The sequence below is a fragment of the Nanorana parkeri genome, unplaced genomic scaffold (assembly GCF_000935625.1).
Source record: "Nanorana parkeri isolate BGI_ZX_2015 unplaced genomic scaffold, ASM93562v1 scaffold141, whole genome shotgun sequence".
NCBI classification, from domain to species: Eukaryota; Metazoa; Chordata; class Amphibia; order Anura; family Dicroglossidae; genus Nanorana; species Nanorana parkeri.
This window is the reverse complement of record NW_017306409.1, coordinates 245,871-268,448: the sequence shown is the minus strand read 5'-3', so window position 1 is coordinate 268,448 and position 22,578 is coordinate 245,871. Positions and strand designations below refer to the sequence as shown.

General features: G+C 45.9%; 1 protein-coding gene across 2 annotated transcripts in view; it reads left to right on the top strand.

The window, feature by feature from the left end:
• Nucleotides 1-22,578, top strand: part of LOC108785080 (MTSS1-like protein) — a 138,475-nt gene that overhangs the window by 91,571 nt on the left and 24,326 nt on the right. For both annotated transcript variants that reach the window (XM_018554080.1, XM_018554079.1), the window contains exons 4-6: nucleotides 2,736-2,820; nucleotides 10,590-10,681; nucleotides 14,543-14,617. In XM_018554080.1, coding sequence (XP_018409582.1) covers nucleotides 2,736-2,820; nucleotides 10,590-10,681; nucleotides 14,543-14,617 — 252 coding nt within the window. The remainder of the gene's footprint in view (nucleotides 1-2,735; nucleotides 2,821-10,589; nucleotides 10,682-14,542; nucleotides 14,618-22,578) is intronic.

Sequence of the window (22,578 nt, the reverse complement as noted above, 5' to 3'; positions counted from 1 at the left end):
TCACTCCCATTGACTTGCATGGGTCTAAAAATGCACCAAAGAAAGCACCTGCACCATTTTCCAAGCCTGATAGAAGCATGTTCTATAACTGAATAGAACCTAGGCCCACTAGAAAAGAATGGGATTCCTTTTTGTTGTGCGATGGCCAAAGGACTTCAAATGGCACAGGTGTGAACAGGGACAGTCACACCTTTTACCTTTTTTATGTGCGTATTGTAACGTACGTCAGCATATGCCCACAGCTTCGCCATTGTTTTTCATGGTGCTGGTTCATATCTGTGTACTGCGTTGACCTGTTTTGGCCAAAACAGCACAGATCTGTGTTGTACGTCCTATTTATGGCAATCGCAGAGCATGTTAATGCTTGTCCAGCGCATGGTCATCAGCCACTCCTATAGTAGCCTCAACTTGACTCATTTTATTGGCCAATCGAACCCAAAAAACAAGTAAAGAACGCCAGGAATCTGCTAATTCTTGCAGCAGGAATCCACCTGTTCAGACCAGAAGCGGCAAGAAGATAGAGATGGGGAACACGTGCATTGTCTACCGTGGAGGAGACGGTGTCACTTTGCCCATTTAGTGCCTGACCCCCCAAACCCCACTGATATCTTTTCATGGCTTCCCCACCATTCTTTCTTCTAGCTCAGCAGATGCAAGTACCTTTTTTGCTTCCAGATATGTGGGAGCATGTGACCTGCTCCGAGAGGACACTGCTCAAGTCCAATAGCCAGGGCTTGGAGGGGGGGTGATGCCACCGCTCCCTCTAGGTGTCGAATCTGGGTATACTGGTTTCCTATTGGGAATCTGCCCACACAATGCGTTCTGGGACCCTGTGACAGAGGAAGGAATAACGGGAACTAGTTTGGAGTGGTATATCATTGGGTCGTAGGACAGCAATTTCACAGACCTCGTCACTTTTGATGTTAATGGTCGAAGGGACAGTCCGCAGGCTTCATATTTGCATTCTAGGACTTTTCCATGAGATAAATGAGATTTATAGAGACAGCACATGAAATTGATTTGTGGATTAAGTGCTCTTTATTTTGGACGACTCGCTATACTCTCATTTGGTTGTGCAACGCACCCAGGTAAATTACAATAACAGACGTAGCTTGGGACAGTGCCCGGCCGCTTTGACTGGGATACGTTCTGCCAAGCCATTCGTTATTTTGTTTGTTTGCTGTTCATGCCTTGCTTTTAGTTTTGACCATTTCACATGAAAGCGAATGGGGACAAAAAAGCTTTTGTATCTGTTCGCGTGTCTGGGAAAGTTTAATGCAGGATTGTCCTTTTTTTTTTTTCTGTTGCCAGGCAGGCCCTAGAACCAGTAAGAGCTTAAAGTGAACCTGTAATGAAACTGAACGTACGATGAATAAAAATGCATTGGCATGTGTTTGCTTTAATGGAAACTTCATGTTAAATTTATCGGTAGCTCCAGAAATGTGCTCAGCTGAAATGATATGGATATCCTAATTTTTTATGTAAAGACTGGCTCAGAATGAGAAAGGAAAAGCTAAGCTCAACTTGGCCACTTCTTCAGCTAAGGACCGATAGTGTGGCTCTAGTGAAGGGATGAGTGGGCCAAGTCCAATTTGGCAACTTCTTCAGCCAAGAACCAACAGTGAGGCTCAAGAGGAGCGAGGGGAAAGCCAAGGACAACTTGGCCAATTCTTCAGCTAAGTCCTGATAGCGTAGCTCTAGAGGAGGGATGAGCATGCCAAGCCCAATTTGCAACTTTTTCAGCCAAGAACCAACTGTGATGCTTAGGAGGAGAGTGGGGAAAGCCAGGGCCAAGTTGGCCCCTTTTTCAGCTAAGGACCAATGGGGTGGCTCTAGAGGAGGGATGAGTGGGCCAAGCCCTATTTGGCAACTTCAGCCAAGAACCAACAGTGGGAGGTTCAGGAGGAGCGAGGGGGAAAGCCAAGGACAACTTGGCCAATTCTTCAGCTAAGGACTGATAGCGTGGCTCTAGAGGAGGGGATGAGCATGTCAAGCCCAATTTGCAATGTCTTCAGCCAAGAACCAACAGTGAGGCTCAAGAGGAGAGAGGGGAAAGCCAGGGCCAACTTGTCCACTTCTTCAGCTAAGGGCTAATATCAAGACTCTGAAGGAGAGTTGAGCAGGACAAGCCCATTTTGGCAACTTCTTCATCCAATAATCAGTTGTGAGGCTCAGGGTGAGGGAGAGGTGGGCCAAGCCCAACTTCTCCGGTAACATTCAAAATTTACGTATAAATTCAGCTGCATGCATCTTTGGATTGGTTGATTGTTTAGACATGCCGTTTTCACCCATCGAGAAAACCTCTGTTTATGCATTCTATCATAAGCTTAATTTTAAAGTTCATCCGATCAGATACAGCACTTTTCATAGAGAACCATCGGGTATTTGAAGGCTTATCTTTTTTTTACACTTCTCCTTGTAATGACCTGGAAGTTGCCATGGCATTGAAGGTCACGGACCTGTCCATGCTGTCTGGCAGAGGTGCTTGGATCACAAAGACTGGATTGGAATTAAAAATGTTTTGGCAAGTAAAACCGTGTACATATATGAATTTCAGTTGTGCTTCAGCTGCTTGCCTGGAGTTCAGCTTAAACAGTATCCATAACGCATTGGGAGACATCTTGGACTTAATTATATTAATAAGTTGCAAATAGAATTGAGCGAATCCTTTTTGTTATGGTCTTATGAATAGAGTCCGCGATATAGTAACAGCTTCACTTTGTCTTCTATTGCAGGAGCAACAAAGGAGATTGGCTCAGCCCTGACCAGGATGTGTATGAGACATCGGAACATTGAGTCCCGGCTAAAGCATCTCACAGCGTAAGTGTCTGGTCTACAACCGATCGGTCTGGTGTCTTTCTCATGGACAGAGCTGTCACTTTATTACCTCTGTATACAAAAACATCCGATCCTTCCCTAAACCTAAGAGCAGTGGGTAGATGCGGTACCAACGTGTATTTTTCAAACACAAATTTTGGCTTGTTTTCTATGTCTGCCTTACAATAAACATTAGATCAATCTTGAGCCGATCATCAAATGTGTTACCTGGAAGAGACGGCCAAGCCATTTTGGACATGTAGATATGTTGGTTCATCCAAATAATGCATTTAAATTATGTAAAGGCAAATTTTTCTCCGGCTCTCTCTTTCTCCGGCTCTCTCTCTTTCTCCGTCTCTCTCTCTCTCTCCGGCTCCCTCTCTTTCTCCGGCTCTTCCCTCCTTTCTCCGGCTCTTCCCTCCTTTCTCCGGCTCTTCCCTCCTTTCTCCGGCTCTTCCCTCCTTTCTCCGGCTCTTCCCTCCTTTCTCTGGCTCTCCCTCTTTCCATTTTTTATTATTGCATAGAATAGGAAATTAATAAGGTAGACTTCAATTATTCACTGACAACCCTTGAGCCCCCCTCCCTAACCCCCTTAATACACAATTCTTTTGAGGTGTTTTTATTTACCTCCTCCAATGGTGGCCCCCAATTTGCCTACTCCCAAGCCCGTGAATATCTAGTGGCTGTTTGCCTGCGCACAGACATTCCATAGACTTTAATGGCACGTTGCTTTTGCGTGGGTAGACTTCCCTTCACACCCTGTCCCACAGCCACAACCGAAAATGAGAGAAATCCCTGGTGGCTAGCAAGATCAACAAAACTAGTGTCCCCATTGGAAAATTTCCCATCTATTCCTGTTCTGATGACCCAAAATTTGGGATTTTCTTTCACCGATAACTGTCACTAGGAGAAGTATAGAGAAGGTGAATCTCCCTAACGGGGACACGGACAGCAATAAAAACCTAAGTTCTAATCCCTCTCCACTATATCAACACACACACAAATGTTTTGGCTCCAGTTGCATTTTAACACCAGAGGTGGACTGTGATTGGCTGTCACAGTGGTCAGGTGATCAGGAGCCCGTCCCAACACCTGGGAGCTGTCTGTGATGAGCACGCTCATCGTGCGGGCAGCGTGCATATGAGCATAGAGATGCCGGCTGTGTGCATATATGTGCAGCACCGCATTAAACCCCAACGCCACGCTGCCACAAATATGCGCGATGCCGGCGAGAACGGGTTACACCAGCTACAATCAGCATCCATAGTATGTCCCAGAACAGGTGTACTTTTAAGGGTGTGTTTCCGACACCTGGCTGTGAAGATACCAGATTGGCGTGTCAGGTTTCTGCAGAATTCTATTTTCAACAGACCCGTTACTAGGTGAGCTCATTGTATAAAGATTTCTTCACGGCCTTATGATCGTGATAACAAACAGGATACATCGCATAATGCTTGGGAAATCTGATCCTCATATTCTGATTTCCTGACCGAGGCAACAGTTTACATTGTCAGGTTACAACGTGTTTCCTTAAAGGAGAACTCCGCTAAGCTTATATTGTATTAAAACACATTGAAGTGTTTTAGTGAGCTGCACGGAAGCTTGTGGGATGTTGCAAGTATTCAGGCTGCACAATGCAATGTTTGCAAGACGCGCGTGCAGTAAACATTCAGGGGCTGCCACTAAATGGAGCCAAGGAGCATAGGAAATGCCTGTACTCCTCAGCGCCATCTAGTGGCAGTTGTGCTGTGTGAATGCCATTTGCCCAGCTATACGATGGATGGAAGATTTAGGGCTAATTCACACCATCCTCAATGCGTTCCGGCCCGATTGTGGCCAGAACGCATTGGATCGCATTGCGGCCGGCTCAATTTTTTGGGGGGCGTGTCGGTGAAGTGAATGGCACCGCAGCCACGCCCTCTGGCCGCAATACAATCAGCCGCACGGGATTGCAAGGCACATCAATTCCTGCGTTGTGGTCAGAAAAAAATTGCGCTTGCAGCATTTTTTTCTCACCAGACTGAACTGCGGGCTTTGATGTGCCTTGCGTTCCCATGTGGCCGATCGCATTGCACCCTGTGTGGTTCCTCACATTGGAAAGCTATCTTCTCACTTCCTGTTGAGTCTACAGGTCAGGAAGTGAATGGAAATCTCCCTAATCAGAGACGGATGGCAAAAAAAACACTGGCAGCGGTTTTAACGCTCCCCCCTACTCTATTCAAAATGAAATAAGTTTTGGTTTTGGATCTACTTTAAAGTAAACTTGTGTGTATATATGGGGCTGATTCCCATAACTTAAAGGGGCTGATTTATAATGTGCTCACACAGCGTACAGATGTGAGAACAAAATTTGCAACACTTGAATGCCCCTAGATGGAGCTGAGGAGTGTAGGAACTTCCTGTGCTCCTCGGCTCCATCTAGTGGCAGTCTTGTGCTGCAAATACTGTTCGCACAGCTGTATGCTGTGTTGAACGAATTATAAATCAGCCCCTTAAGTCATGGAAGGAATCTGGAGGCCGCCATTGCTGACCTCTTGAAAACACTAGCTGCTTGGCACCATACACGGACACATGAAAGTTAGAGAAATGTTAGAATTCTTAACTTCTATATTTGTTTCATGCAATTGAAGTCAAAGAATCTGCATGCCACACAGGCCACTAGCATTTTCAGCAATGGCAGCCTACATATTTGCAAGGTTTGTGAGCTGCTGATTGGTAATTCTGGTCACAGCGCTCAGTGCGTCTCCCGCTGGATGATGTCATAACATTCCGGATGAGTTGTGTCCGCGGGGCAGGCTTTGCGTGTTGGACAACTGCTCTGTGATTAGTAGGCACAGAAGAGATCTTTGTCTGCATGTCACTCAGCACCAGCACACCAGTCATGGCCTAAAACCACAAGGACTCCCAGCTGGAAGTGCACCGGCCCGCACTGACTAATGGGTTTTATTACACACACCTAGTTCTCTCCCTTCGGTTATTTGTGATCTAGTCTGCTTTGTAAATGGTTTCCATGTTTTGCATGCCGTCACTATGTACAGAGCAGATGTTGGTGTATATGATACAACCACACCTGTCTGCTGATACCTTCTTATGTTCCTTATCGCCCGAGCCTTCCTGTCACCCTGTGAATTATCACAGCTCCAGACTTATGCATGATGGTAGTACATATAGAAAGGAGTTATGACTTTCTAGGTGAGTTATTGAAGGTAGTCCGCCCAAAAGTGATATTTGGTGGGCTGAGTCAGTCTTTGGCATCTTCTAGGTCTTGGATATTCCAACATTGAGATCGTTCTGCAATAATTCCTGACTGTTTCCCTGTCTACCTGGAAGTTTTGGGGGTTCCCACCTTTGTGTGTTCCAGATCCTCCTGTTACATTCTATATAATATAAAATAAATAAAAACAGATGTACATACCTGGGAACTCAGCACAGGGATGGTGGGAGCCCCTAATGGACACAGCAGGTATGCACACCCAGGAACTCAGTGCAGGTATGGTGGAAACCCCTCATAGTGGGCATAGCAGGTATACAGACTCGGGAACTCCACGCAGGGATGGTGAGAACCCCTCATAATGGGCCCAGCAGGTATGCATACCCAGGAACTGTGCAGGTATGGTGGAAACCCCTCATAACAGCTATACAGACCCGGGAACTCTACACAGGGATGGTGGAAAGCCCTCATATTGGGCACAGCAGGTGTACAGAAACTCCACAAAGGGATGGTGGGGGCCCCCCATAATGGGCACAGCAGGTTTATAGACCCAGGAACTCCACACAGGGATGGTGGGAACCTCTCAAAATGGGGCCAGCGGGTGTACAGACCTGAGAACTCAGCACAGGGAGGGTGGGAGCCCCTCATAATGGGTGCAACAGGTGTGCAGACCCAGGAACTCAGGGCAGGGATGGTGGAAACCCCTCATAATAGGCACAACTGGTTTTCAGACCCAGAAAATCGGCACAGGGTGGTGGGAGCCCCTTAAAAGGGCCAGTGGGTGTACAGACCTGAGAACTCAGTACAGGGATGTTGGAACCCATCCATAATAGGTGTAACAGGTGTGCAGACCTGAGAACTCAGGACAGGGATGGTGGGAGCCCCTCATAATGGGCACCGCAGGTTTGCAGACCCAGGAGCTCTGTGCAGGGATCCCCCCGCATTAAAGTCCCAGAGAGTTAGATAAGACCCTGTCGGCCAGACCATTCATTTCAGCAAAAATCTTCCATGCATGCTATTTACAAGTTTGCCTTGTGTAGACATCCTAAAGCCCTAACACTGCTGCTGGATGCCACCATCTTGAATGCCATGTCTGCAGACTCTGAGCTGTCTCATAAGTGACAACCTATCGCTTTTCCTTTGCTCCTCCCCTGAAGGCTACAGAAAAGGTTATGTGGTGAGGGGAAAGGGCATGGGAGCTGAGACAGCACAGACAGTAATTATATACTCCCAGAAGAGGAGAGGGCAGTGACATGCATTGAGAAAGGGGGCTGTGCTAGGGAATCGACTCTTCTTGGAATAGTCAAATTTTTCTATCCAATTCAGGACGCACATTACAAGTAAATTTTTTAAAAAATCACAAGCCTTTAGAATCAGTGAAGAGAACTCTGAGATCAATCACTGATCATTAATGATCGTTATCGGGGGTCAGATCGGATATCTTTCGGAGGTATAGCATAAAACACTCCAGTTTTGTTTTTATTTTCCTCATAGTTACATCTGTTATATTTATAGCCCGAGCAGTAAAGTAAATTCATTGTTGGCCCGAGCCAACAATGAATCTTTGGTGCGTCTTACCACTTAAAAAGGCTCGCTACGCACAAGATGGCTCTTCATAATTGTGTAACGTCTGACATTAACCGTCCCACTGCTGGGAAGCTGGCCGCATGTGCTGCTGGCGGCTTTTATTACAGCGCCGGGGTGATCGTTCGTTTTTTCTTTGTATAGCAAAATGATTGGGGGGGGGGTGGGGGAGTTGGCTTGCTTGTCAAAATGGGATTAGATTACGGAACACTTTGTTTTCATGATCCTTTAAATAGAAAATTGTTGGTTTTTGGAGTTTTGATGACATGGCAAGTATTTTTGGGGCTGTTGCAGCACGTTTAGGAACTGAGCAGATGTTACGAAATGCAGAAGCAAAAAAAAAAAACATTAGTAGAATTGTAACTTAAAGTGAAACCTGTCCCGGCCTATAAATGGTGTGCTGAAGCGTAGGGGCCTTGTAATGCCTACAAGTGCCTGTGTTAGTCTTCAAGTCAGTCCCTGTGGAGCCCCTGGGGTCCTGGATACTGTATGGACATACTTGGTTTACGCTAAAATTTCACTAAAAAAACATCAGCGTGCAGCACAGCATGCTATGAAATTATCTTTCAATAAACAAACATTTTCTTCTTTTGCTTAGTTATTGCTTTTTCCACTTCTTGGTCACTAGAGATGTAATGTGCCCAAGTGATGCATCCTGGGAAGGTTACATCAGCAGAGCATTGCTGGGAAATCTCATCTGTAATCTCATGAGATTTCAAGCACAGGCATTTTCCTCCCCTGAGATGATGTCTATGGTCACATGTCCTAGTCACGTGTGCCAAAGTTCCAGGAAGTAAAGTGAGATATATTATTCTGCCCTTAGGGCCGGGGCAGACCTGAGCGATCCGGGTCGCTCGTCCCAGGATCGCTCGGTTGTGCACAATTGCAGACAGCGATTTCCGCGCAGCCTCATTGGTTTCAATAGGGTTACATCCACGCGGCATACGCAGAAAAAAAAGGTACATGTTTTAGCCTCGAGCGTGTTCGGTTGCATGGGCGGAATCGTCGCAATGCACCCTGCGTGACTGGGGTGCCATAACAAAATAATGGCACCGCCAGCGCGATCAGCGGTGGTGGGCGACTCCCATATTTTGCACGATTGCCGCGCGGTCACGGATCGCCCAGGTATGAACCTGGCCTCAGTAAAAATGGCCACTATGAGAAGAATACACCTTTAGAAATGCTTAGCAATGACGATCTACAAACACATACTTCTAGATAATTGCCGGCTTTGTATTCTTTGCATACCTTATTTCTCTTTTCTTTCCCAATCTTCTGACAGTGGCCATTTTTTTTTTTAACTAAGGGCAGATTACTAGATCTCCCTTTACTTCCTGGAACTCTGGCACATGTGACTAGGACATGTGACCATGCACATCTCATGGGAGGAAAATGCCTTTCTCTGAGATTTCCCAGCAATGCTCTGCGGATGTAACCTTCCCAGGATGCAACGCTTGGGCGCATTACATCACTAACTCACTAAGACCAGGAAGTAGATCAAATCTATTTGTAAGTAAATGGAAAAAATGTTTAATGAATGTCAGATTACTTTAAATCCGCATGCAGAGCTGTATGCTGATGTGATTTTTTTTTTATTATTGTGGAAGGCAGTAAAGGTCTGCTTTAAGATTTAGTGACCCCCCCTCCCTCCTGACACCAAGCCCCTCGTATTCAGGTGTTGAATGCCTGAGGCTGTATTGGCATTTGAAGTTCTGGTATTTGACACTTGAATGACGGGGACGGGGCTCAGTCTTGAGTTAAAGTTGGGCCTTAATTCAAACTTTAAGGGCCTTTTCACATGATATCAGGTGCGGATCTACAGATGCAGTGTGTTTTATCCGCGTTTTTGATGCGCACCAGGTTAAAAAAAAAAAAAAATCTGCAGATGCAGTGTGTTTTTTGCCGTGTTTTGGCCGCGTTTGTGATGCGCTCCCAGGTTAAAAAAAAAAAAACTTTTTTTTTTTTTTTTTGCTGGAGTGGGGCTGTCAGTATGTTGGCTGCAGTGCAATGCGTTTTTGACGCGTTTTGCGTTTCTGGTCCGTTTCCTGACCATACAAAATGTGACATGCAGTATTTTTTTGTCGTATAAGCTCACTCCCATTACATCATCCTTGCCCACTAGGTAAGGATGAGGTAATCTCAGCCCAACACTTTGCCACCATGCTGCCCATGTAATGTAGGGAAGGTTCCATTTGCAGCTGCAATTCTGTCTCTTTCTTTAGCCAAATAGCCAAAAAGTTTTTTGGGTTTTTTTTCCATCTTGTATAGGGAATGGGTAAAACCCCAATCAATCATTTTTTTTTTTTCCTTGGTCCTGTCAGGGAGATTTCACTTTACTTCCAGTCCTGGCAATACAATAACAAGTGAGAGAAATCTTTAGGTGAGGAGTTGTCAACAGAACAAGTGTCCCTCTTGGGAGATTTCCCCTCACCTCCTTGTTCTCCTAATTAATTAACTAATTTAACTAATTAAATTTAAAATATTGGATTTCCCATCACTTTTTGTATAGAGAGGCTGAATGAGTGAATCTCCCTAGGAGCTCTTCTCTCGACATAAGGATGGGGTTGCAGATCTGAATCCCACTCGGTCTGGATCCCGGACAGGACACACTATCTGCATGAGGTTTGGATGTTCCCCAGTGCTTTGTGGGTACTCCACTGTTTTCCCACACTTCAAAGACAAGCTGGTCCTCCTAGCTCCTGTCTAAATCATGCAAACGTACCATCCATAGCCTGCTATGGCAGACTCGGGTAACACTTTGTTGAGCGGCTAATGCAGTCCTGGTACGCATTTTGGGTATGGAGCCACAGAAAAAGTAATGTTCCAAGGGCACAATCGTTCCAAGGTTACACCAAAATTATCTATCTATCTCCCATCAATATGTATCTTTGTATTTTATAAAACCTGAGCAGGATTGTGAGAGGTTCTGTCCATAACTGTTCATGGTTCTCATGTCCTGTGTGTGTTTTCTTCGCAGTGCCCTCAGTGACAGTCTGATTAACCCTTTAGAGGGTAAAATTGAAGAGTGGAAGAAGATAGCGAACCAGCTTGACAAGGATCATGCTAAAGGTAAGATGTTCTTACAGTTCCCAATACATCTAAAACAAATCTGCACCTGGATCACATAACCTAATGTTGTAGTATAATAATCAATTCATTTCATATATTCATGCAGAGATCCTTTATTACAAAACACTTTACAGAGCACACGGAACTATTCACACTGTTTTGTCTCCCTCACTGATAGACTTCTGATCGATTCACAGGAACAGGCCAAAGTTTTAACAGTGTGGGGCCCTGCCGGCTCGACTAAAGTCGACTACTCAGTGGAATTTGGCCGCAGTTGCTGTTTCTGACACTTTTCCACTCGGCTCCTTCGACAAATCAGCTGTAGTCGCTTTTCAAGTATTCTGACAACAGCAATACAAAAGCCCGACCACCCTGCCCTTTACCTAAACTAAGGAGGAGAAATCAGCGTGGTCACCACTGTTAACTCTTCTCCTTCAACTGGATACCCTACAACAGGTAGGCAACCCCGGTGCTCCAGCTGTGCTACAAACTACAAGTCCCATGAGGCATTGCAAGACTCTTGACAGCCACAGGTATGACTCGGGAGGCATAAGAGTTGTAGCTTCACCACAGCTAGAGTGCCAAGGTTACCTGCTGCAGCATAACATCTAGAGTAAGTAATGTGGGGCACCCTCTTGGATCCTGGCTCAGAGGAACATAGACCTTGGGGCCCCTGTGATGATGTCATGGGTACAAAGAAGAGGATTCCTCAATTGTAGAGAAGGAGAGTAAAGTATTACTTTATTGGGGGAGCTGGCAGAGAAAGATGGACCTGATTGGGCGCTGCAGTGACTTAGTACGGTAGTTAGCCTTGTTAACTTGCAGCGCTGGCATCTTGGGTTCAGGTACATGATCTGCTTGCAGTTTGCATGCTCTTCGTGTGCCTGTGTGGGCTTCCTGCGTGTTCTCTGTTTTCCTGCCAAAAACATACAGATAAGTTAACTGGCTTTCAACAAAATTGATTGCACAGGGTTTGTAATGGGAGCTTTGGATCTGTTGCATGTGAATAGTACAATGTAAAGTGCTGGGGTACATGTGGGTGGTATACAACGTCAAAAAATGTAATACTAATAGCAATGATGTTAAGAGTGCTCCTCCTACATATTTTGGGTGGGGGAGAGGAGAAACCAGCGTGGTTCTGTTGCTGCGATCCACTTATATAAAAGCGTTGCCAAGCACTTCTTTCTTCACCCCCCTCCTACATAGTATGCCTGCTTGTGAGAAAATCTCCCGTACATTAAAGGGGGAGGAGTACTTTTAGCTCCTTTTTACTGTATCCAAGCAAGGCAAATATTTTTGAGAGATCATTTAACTTTACTCTCCCTTTGTGAGCCGTCATCAAGAGGCCCGCAAGTGTAAATCTCCTCTTGTATGGTGTATACGAGCCGTGTGTACACAAGGCGAATATCAGCATCCCTTTGGATAGCTCCCTTAAAGTGAACCTTTAGCCACTTTCACTAAGGGCTCATTCACACTGGAATCGGCTGGCACGTACAGCTCCGTGCTGCGTGCACAGCCGTATCGCTCAGCTCCCGGGAAGGACAGGTGCTGCGTGTGATTAGTACGCTGCCCCCATCCTTCTCTATGGGACTACGCAGCCGTATGCACCTCATTTGCAGGTCCGTATGGGTGCGTGTTTCCTGGCTCAGGCGCAGACAGGATCCATCCTATCGGCGTACGAGTATGGTCACCCGCACGGACGTGCAGGGCGTCGTACGGCTGCGTAGTCCCATAGAGAAGGACAGGGGCTGCGTACTAGTCGCACACAGCACCTGCCTTCTCGGGAGCTGCCCAATACGGCCGTGCACGGAGCTGTATGTGCCGGACGATTCCTGTGTTAGAGCCCTAAAAATCACATCCGCACACTGCTCTGCGTACTATTATGAAATCATCTTGCATTCATTAGCTAAACAAATGTATTTAGACTTTACTTACAATTATTGGTTTTCTATTTCCTGGTCCACTTTGGCACAAGTGATGTAATAGTCCTTGGTATGATTCCATGTGGTTTGGGATAGATGATTGGCAGTGGGCGCAGGATAGATGCATCCAACGACTATAATCTATTCAAAACCGCATGCAATCATACCCTGTACTATATGTAATGACCCGTGTCACCCGGTCATTCACTTCAGTGGGTACGTTTGCCGCATCTAAATGGGGACACCCGAGACGCCTGAAGCAGGTATATGTAGGTTCTTGCTGCAGGAATCCCAGAATTTCCTGCATGTGACTGGGGCCTTAGAATGGCGATGGGCACCCATATTCATTAGATCACCCAAACCTATCTGCTTTTTATTCAGAACATGAAAGTAAGGACATTAGAGGTCACCAGGTACATTTTAACATCAACAGGCATCTGGTTAAAACACGACTAGCATGTGGCTCGTAGCCAAGCTAGCACAGAGGTCGGCTCTCTTTATGGAAGATCGCGCTGATACAGCACTGACTATTCTTAAAGATTTTATCTCAAAGAAAGTTAAAGGGCTTTTTGCATGTTAGTTTCACAAGGATAAGCAGTGCTTATTGCTCATAGCCATGACCAGCTTTAGCTACGTGTCACCACTGTGGTCAGTCATAAGGGTCATCATGTACAAGACACTATGGTCATATGTTTAACTCTGATGTGGGCTGAGCTGTGACTACAGACCTTGTATAGGTCTAATATGGCCCTTTAGCACTGCAACGGTTTATCAGAACCTTGTCCCTGATCCTGCTATTATGTAACTTTTAGAGGGCCAGCAGCAAATGCGATTAAAGCAAACCTGTTCCCTTACCCATTGCCCAGGTTTACTTTAAAGAGCTTTTAATGGAGAACTATGGGGTAAGTGTTTTTCCCCATAGTTCTCTTAAGGGTCACGGGAGGACATATACTAGCGTCCTCCCGTGACCCAAAGCTCAGTATATCGCATGCTACAGCTCGCGGTATACTGAGACCGACGCAGCCGGGACGGATCCCGACATTACTGTTAAGATCCACCCAGCTGCGTGAGTGACAGCTGGCTCTGCCTATCTAGAGGCAGAGCCAGCAGTACCCACACCCTCCCCCGTCCGTTCCTCCAGTCTGCGCTGGAGGATCGGAGAGGGGAGAAATCTCTGCATTGAGCCGTGAGTGACGGTCACGGCTCTCTGCAGGGAGATCGAGAAGTGAGCGAACGACAGTATGTGTTCGCTCACTTCCCGATTTGAGCCAACATGTGACAGTTTCATTATCACACGTCGGCTCGAACTATGAGGCTGAGTGATTTTCTCCACCTCATAGTTCTCCTGTAAGGCTCCATTCACACCTGAGTGGCTGTGCATGTGTATTCGACTGTGCGGAATAGACATAGAATACAAAGCACTTTAATGCATCGTTCAGGCCATTGTAGGGACCGCGCGGCACGAAACTGCGCGGCACCCGAAATATTTAATAGCCGCAAACGAGCAGGATTCGTGCGGATTTAAAAATATTAGCGTTTTTGTCCCTTATAGTCTTCCACACTGGAAATGCGAACGCTATATGTGAATGCAACCTAAGAGTGGAGTGTTTTGGAATAAATGTTTTTTTGTATTGTTTACAGTGGGAATAATATAAACAATAATGGGAATTCCCTTCACAATGGCCACTTTCTGAACCCCAACTTCATTGGCCGCATTAGAAAGTGAGATCGGAGTTTAGAGCAGCCAATCATAGCTTGCCTCCAGTGTAAAAAGGAGAACTGACCGCTGCGGGCAGAGAGAACGGCTTCTTATGAGGACAGTTTTTTGCTCCAATCTCCATAGTTGGAAAATCTATTTACATTGTGTATCCAATCCTACGAGGTTCTCAATTGCTTTACAGTATGTTTTAACTTCCTGCTGTCCTGTGTCTTCTTCCAGAGTACAAGAAGGCCCGGGCAGAGATTAAGAAGAAATCTTCCGACACAATAAAGTTGCAGAAGAAAGTAAAGAAAGGTAATAGTCCGTTTTATTTCTGTTGTGTAACCAGGATTGCTGTTCCATATTTTGTTTCCGCTGAACCTTCCCATCACACTGGTCTTGAATAAGAGCATTTCTCTATGATCGATGAAAGGTTGTGCTAGTAAAGTGTCTTTTTACATCAAATATTTTTACATCTTCCATGGAAATGTGATCCTTAAAGGAGAACTATGGGGTTAGGGCTTTTCCCCGTAGTTCTCCTTAGGGTAACGGGAGGACACAAACTAGCGTCCTCCCGTCACCTTAGGCTCTGTATACCGCGAGCTGTAGCTCTGTATACCGTGAGTCAAACAAGGCGTTTGCCTGGAGCGGCAGATTCGCTGAGGGCGGCACCGCGTCATCTTTCAATAAGGTATGCAATGAAACCTGTTTTTATTTAAGTCCTCATCACTGGATCTCTGTGCTTATTGATGCAATGCAGGCAGATCATGGCTGGTGGGCGGGATCAGCACGGTGCTGTGCATCACTTCCTGAATTCATCACAGCACTTTGCCTCAGTAAACCTCTCAAGAGCCTTCACCTCCTGTGTTCTATCAAAATTTTTGACTACGTTAGAATATGTGACCGGTCACGTGGTCACACATGTTAACCTAATGCCGCCCAGTTCTTCGGCGGTGGAATGTGTGAAAACTCATTAGATCAAACATCCCAACGATTTGTCAGCTGTCCCAGGCCAGATTGGCATCGCAGATCGTATGTGCAGGAGAACTGATCTGCCCTGGAGCAGCTGATCGGTCCTGAAATGTGACTTTGTGAGTACGATCTCGCATTCCACAAAGTTGGATAGAAGGGACATTTCAGGACCGATCAGCTGTTCCACGACAGATCGGTTCTCCTGCACATGCGATCTGCGATGCCGATCTGGCCTGGAACAGCTGACAAAGCGTTGGAATGTTTGAACTAATGAGTGGTCACACATTCCACCGCCGTCAAACTGGGCGGGATTACGTTGAAATGTGTGACCGGTCACACATTCCAGCCTAGTCGCAAACTTTGATAGAACACCGGCACCATACAAGCGATCTGAGGGCCCTATAGCCGCCTGAACGCTTGTATGTCACCGCCATCGCCGGCAGCTGGAATCTTGATATAACCGCTTCAGGTTGCTGCTGTTTATATACTTACGGTGGCCCTGAAGCAGTTAACAAGCATCATTTGTACATCAGCCAGCAGATATATTTTGTGTAGTGGCCCTTTAAGATGTGATTATTCCTGCAGATGTCGTGTCCAGTGCTGTGTATTCCGTCCACGTTTTCTGTTCCTCTACATATCATTGCAGTGAAGTATGTTGTCATTGTACAATGCTTAGTGTCATAGGCCCCGTTCACTCCAGGGCGTTTCGTCTTGCGTTTTTTTTTTTTTTCCAGCGCTGAAACGCAAACAAAATCCCATGTATTCCAATTCGGAGGGGGGGGGTCGTTCACGCAAACGTACTGAATGGCGTCTCACAATATGCCTGTGGCTTGAAATAGTCCCTGAGCTTTTTTGGTAGCGCTGATCAGCCTGTTTTGCTCCATAGACTTCAATGGAAATGTGCTGATCAGTGCGATTTTTACGCAGCTTGTTTTAGCAGCCGAGATTGCTTTTCATTGGACAATTGAAAACGAGCTTAAGAAAAGCACTGACATATGAACCGAAAACGCGCTGAATTGCTGTCTCCCTGGTGTGAATGAGGCCTTAGATGTGTTGGAAGGGTTTCGGATGATGGCCGTTCCTCGGGTTCCAGCTCAGAAATGCGCTCTTCCTGCTTTTAGTATACACGCGGATTAATGGACTTGTTTTGTGGGGAAGGAAGTGTGACAGAGGAAATAGGAAAGGCAGGAAGCGGTGGGCCTTTCTAGACTCTTCTGCTGATGAATAGCAGCTTTTCAAACAGCCACGTTCCTTAAAGGAGCATGTTATATACAAATTTATAAGCTGGTCAGACCCCTACCCAACTTCCACTGGCCTGAATCACTGGGTTTTTCTCCACGCAAGTTTGGATTTGGCGCGGCTGTGCGTGACTCCCTGACAGGAGCTGTAAATGGAGAAACTAGAACAGTAGTTCCCAATGGAATACAGGTGTGTTGATGTCACTTCACTTGTAGTCCATCAGCACTTCCTTCCGTCCATGTTACTGAATGTCCATGCCTTGATAGGGACATGGACAGAAGCAAGAGTCTGCAGGGGCCAGAGCATTGTACCCGCCATCCACTGATCGCAGTTGCAATGCTTTACCAGCTCCAATGCAAACAAATGTACAGAGTGTGTTTTTTATTTTTTTGGAGTGGAATCAGAGCATTGTACCCGATATCTGCTGATCCACCAATCACAGTTGTAATGTCTTGTTGGCTCTATGCAAATAATAAAAGAATAAAAAATGTGCATTTCTTGAGTGCATTTTTATACATTTTTTCAAAAGGTGGAATTTCTTCATACATTGAGGTGCATTTATGAAAACTGGAGCAGGCAGAATCTGGAGCAGTTAAGATTTGAGAATGAGAGAGGAGCTGATTGGTTGCCGTGGACAACTGCTCCAGATTTGGTCTGCTCCAGTTTTGATAAATTCGGATTTTTAAAGTTCCTCCTTAAAATATATTTTTGCAGGATATTGACGCTGAAGGTGGCAGCTGGTATAATGGGTGAGCCCGTCTGCAGTTTGTCCAGGTTGTCATGGTAGCAGAGGCGGCTACTGAAAAACACAACTGCAAAAAATCCATCGGTTGAGCAATGTACCAATGATCCGAATTAAAAGGGGAACTTTACCCACCAATTTAATGGCTCCCAAAACCGTTACGTTCAGAGACTCATTTATTTGCTCAATCGCTGTGAGTGCTAAGTTAGCAAACCGCTTCTGAATGCTGTACTGCAAGTCAGAGCTCAGCACTGCTAACTTAGCACTCGCATCGGAAGTGAGTGTGGATGCAGAGCGCTGAGTGTAACAGAGAAGGTGGGGACAGAGCACCAGCGGCCATTTTAATTGTGGGCACACCTGGAAGCTCTAGAGAAATGTGACTGAATCGATTCAGTGTGGAAACCTACAATTCAATCTTTTGGTGGATGAGCACACCAAATATTCGTTGGAAAATTGTATTTATTAGTCAAATATTTTCCTCCGCCATGTTGCTTAGCACTGTGCAGCCGAAACGTTCATTTAAGCTGAAAGCGCTGCAAAACAGCTACTCAGCGTTTGGCTAAGGAACTCCTCAAGGTTGTCGGAGCATTTATTTCAGCTCTCAACCGAAGTTTCAAGCCCTCAAATGGCTGGTGTCATAGCTGATCACGTGTACAGCACCATGGCAACTGCCATCCCAATAGAAGCCAAGATGGTGCCTTCCTTGGCTGTAAAGGATAGGAGGTTGTAGTTCCACTTTAAGTCGCCTTACCTGTTGTTGTCACTGCCTCGGCCCGGGCTCTGGTCAGCCCTTCGTTTTTTTTGTTTTTCTTTGGCTGGCAGAAGTGTGTTTCCAGAGCCATGTAAAGAAATGAGCTCACGGGTTTTCTCTCTCCTCAAAGGGGGTTTTGTCATTGGCACAAGCTTTTCTTGGCATCAGGGAGCTGGCCAATTTCTGAACACAAAGTTCTTCTTTAGCACAGACATAGAGATGGATGTGTTTCCCACTGGAAAAAGAAAAAAAAAACACGTTTAACCCGCCACCCAGCCAGAGTTAGCAAACACGTCTGTAAAAACCGCATTGTAAACGCCGCTGCTCGGACGGCGGTTTCCGTGTGCCTGAATCGGTCTGCCTGTTAGGTTACTCTGCACTGTATACGGCGCTCTCCTGCCCAGGGCTGTGGTACATAGGGAAGGGATGGAGCAGGTGGCCATGTTGGATGAGGTCATTGCAGTGCAATATAATCCACCTTACTGTCTGTTCAACCCTTTGAGGTTTTTTGTTTTGTTTTTTGTTTTTATCGTGCTTTAACAGACATATGGCTACTTTGCATAAAATGGCACGTGCGTGTACACTATATTACCAAAAGTATTGGGACACTCCTCCAAATCATTGGATTCTGGTGTTCTGTGACTGACATGTCCTTGCTACTAAATATTCCACGGTCACCTGTTAGTGGTATTATAACAAAGTGGAAGCAACTGGGAACACCAGCAACTCAGCCACGAAGTGGTAGGCCACGTTAAATGACAGAGCTGGGTCAGCGCATGCTGAAGTGCACAGTGCGCAGAAGTCGCCAACTGTCTGCAGAGTCAATAGCTACAGACCTTCAAACTTCATGTGGCCTTCAGGTTGGCACAACAACATCGTGTAGAGAGCTTCATGGAATGGGTTTCCATGGCCGAGCAACTGCATCCAAGCCTTACATCAAGTGCAATGCAAAGCGTGGGATGCCGTGGTGTAAAGCACGCCGCCACTGGACTCTAGAGAAGTGGAGACGTGAGTGACGAATCACGCTTCTCTTCTCTGGCAATCCGATGGACGTGTCTGGGTTTGGCGGCTGCCAGGAGAACGGTACTTGCCTGACTGCATTGTGCCAAGTGTAAAGTTTGGTGGAGGAGGGATTATGGTGTGGGGTTGCTTTTCAGGGGTTGGGCTTGGCCCTTTAGTTCCAGTGAAGGGAACTCTTAAGGCATCAGCATACCAAGACATTTTGGACAATTTCATGCTCCCAACTTTGTGGGAACAGTTTGGGGATGACCCCTTCCTGCTCCAACATGACTGCGCATTTGGGGTGGAGGAACTTGACTGGCCTGCACAGAGTCCTGACCTCAACCCGATAGAACACCTTTGGGATGAATTAGAGCGGAGACTGCTAGCCCGGCCTTTTCGTCCAACATCAGTACCTGACCTCACAAATGGTCCAACATTCCCATAGACACACTCCGATGCCTTCCCAGAAGACTTGAAGCTGTTATAGCTGCAAATGGTGGGCACCCTCAATATTGAACCCTACGAATTAAGACTGGGATGCCATTAAAGTTCATGTGCGTGTAAAGGCCAGTGTCCCAATACTTTTGGCAATATAGTGTATATTAGATGGCTCATATTAGATGATGTTGAATTCTAACACCGATCAACTACAACCTCCTGGGGCCCCCAAAAAATGAAACCATTTGATCACGAACACATTGTACGGAGTACCAACACTCAATAAAACGTGGTTCCTCAGATAGGGGTAGCCCGATCTTTGACGTGTTTGGTTATATGCTTCAGGAAGGAATGGAGTAGGAGGTAGTCTGCAAATTACATAGATATCTGTTTAAAAAAAACGTGATTTATATATTCGGAACCTAGGAGGAGATATACAACCATAACCTCCAAATCAATATGTTGCAATCGATACCTTGTTCCACATTTCACATGTGGCCCTTGTTCTGCAGTCACGGTGTTGATCTGGTGTGGTTCGGGTGCATGGCTTTTATGGTCTATACATCTGAGAAACAAGGTACAGTTTGCAACATATTGATTTGTTAGATATACCTCTTTCTATGTGACGCATAAATATGTAAATCATGTTTTTACTGATATCTTTGTAATTAAGAATGAGGCGCTCTCTTTACTGAAGACAGGTCCTCTTTTATAGCAGGTTGGCCTGCAGCCTTCCACAGTGTTTACATCCTGCTTGTTATGACTGAGCCGCTCCCAGTTACCAGCAGGGGGCGCTGATTGTAGAAAGGAGGCTGCAGGATCCTGTCTGCGTCTGAGCCGGGACACCCGCACGGACCTGCCTCTGGGGTGAGTGTAGTACGCCGCGTACTCCCATAGAGAAGGACAGGGGCTGCGTACTAATCACACACAGCACCTGTCCTTCCCAGGAGCCTCCCAATACGGCCCTGCACGCAGCACGGAGCTGTACGTGTCGGCTTTTTCTTGTGTGAATGAGGCCTAAAAAGTAAGTCGGGCCCAGAGCTCAGGGGAGCAGCTGATTCTGCGAGAAACTAAAACCTTTAAACATCAAGAAGCAGCGTCCCTTGTAAGTGATTCATCAGCATTTGGAACAACTTAAAACCCTTTTGACTTTATTATCACGTGAAATATTTGTCCAAAGAGCTGTAGTAGAACTGTCCTGCATGTGAACAATGTATTTTTTTTCCCTTTTTTTACTAAAAATCGTCGGGTTTCCCTCGGGAATCTTGTTGGGGGATTGTGTTAAATATAACAGACTTTACAGAAGACATATAATGACTTCTCCAATGGTCCATGCAGCTCACAGAATTCCCGTGCAGCCGATCCAGCTGTTATCCCAGGATGTCTGGCAGTACACACATGTCACAGACCACAAATAATCACTTCCCAATCTCCAGAAAACCTCTGCAAGCGAGTGGGAGGATGTCGGGCGCTCCCTCCGCAGGCTATCCTGCTCATGGAGTCATCTTTGTCCACTTACAGCCAAGACACCGTATATTACTGACTGCTCAGGAGAAACTGTTCAGGACATGAAACCTATACATGTTCTAGACAAATCTGATCTCGGAACCCTTTTCTTTTCTACTGTACACATGGGGAATTCTCAATGGGGAATGTGTCACCCAGCAGTACTTTGTTCTGGCAACATAACACGCTTCTGGTGGTTTATCACGCAGGGGACTTTGTCACAGCAGCAAGCTATAAAAAAAAAAAGGGTTGAAGGCAGATGTAGGGAGGCTTCCATTTGCTGTTTTTTTTTTTTTTTAGGTACAGTCCTCAAGGGTGTCACCTTGATCCCAACTGCACTTCTTAATCAGTAACTGACCTGTAAGACGCATGCAGAATGGGTGTCTTGGCTTTTTCAGATGCCTCTTCCACATCAGGCTGTGATGCAAGATCTGCATGGCAGCCCTGAAGTTTGCAGCGGGCAATGGCAGCTTCCGTGTCTCTGTCCGCAGAGATAATACGCAATCACTTGCACTCCATACAGCGTACAGACCTTGGATGAAAGGTTGGTGCTTGAAGTGACAACACGGATGGTGCCATGTCAGATAAAGTCCATAATAGAAGCCACCTGCACTCCATGTGTGCAAGAAGTAAAGCACTTGAAGTTCTATTATGGCCTGTCCTCAGAGATTCACTTTAAGGTTAACTTGCAGCACAGGCTTGTCCTTACTCAGAACCTGGTGATTATGTGAAGCTAATACTAAGACAGAGCAGGTACTTATGCTACCAGGTAAAAAAAAAAAAAAGTAGCCATTTGTGTACTATTGGGGAGATTTCCCTTCACTTCCTGTCTAATAAGCCACAAGAGGAAGTGAAAGAGAATCCCTTCAAATTGAGGGAAACCCTAGTGGTCAGCAGTGTCACCAGAACTAGGGTCCCCATAGGAGGATTTCCCATCTACTCCTGTTCTGGTGACCAAAATTTGGGATTTACTTTCACTTTCAGTGATGAGTTTCACCTGGACCTGTATGATCCGAATAAAGATATATGGACATGGCTTCCTTATCTTCAGGGTGGTTCTGGTACACTCCACATGTAGAGGGGGGTCATTGGAATGATCAGGTTTGCATGTTATTTCTTCAGCGGAAGTTCGGTATTCGGTATAATAATAAGTCCACTACCGCAGTCCTTAACAGAGCGGTCATTATGATTTGCGCTGTACACACACACACACACACACACACACACACACACACACACACACACACACACACACTTGCATTTCATTGTTCATTCATCCTTCATATGCATGCTGTAAAAGGTCTGAATTGGAAAAGAGGAATGCACTCCACTATGCACACTACAACCATGCTGAAAGGTAGAAGCATACACATTTGCTTTGTCAGGCATTGGGTCTCGCTGGCCTTTGCATGCGGTGTTTGGGCCTTTTTAGAGTCTATCTGGCCAAAATGTATTAAAATATGTTCAGTACATCTTTACAATACAAGCACATCTCCCCATATTTTGTCTCTGACAGTGCTGCGAGTTCAGTAAATACTTGTTGATCCTGCCAGGAATCCACATGAGCTCCTAACTTTCTGTAGTGTGCTGGCAACAAAGCCTCTGCTGCATTGAAATCCCAAGCAG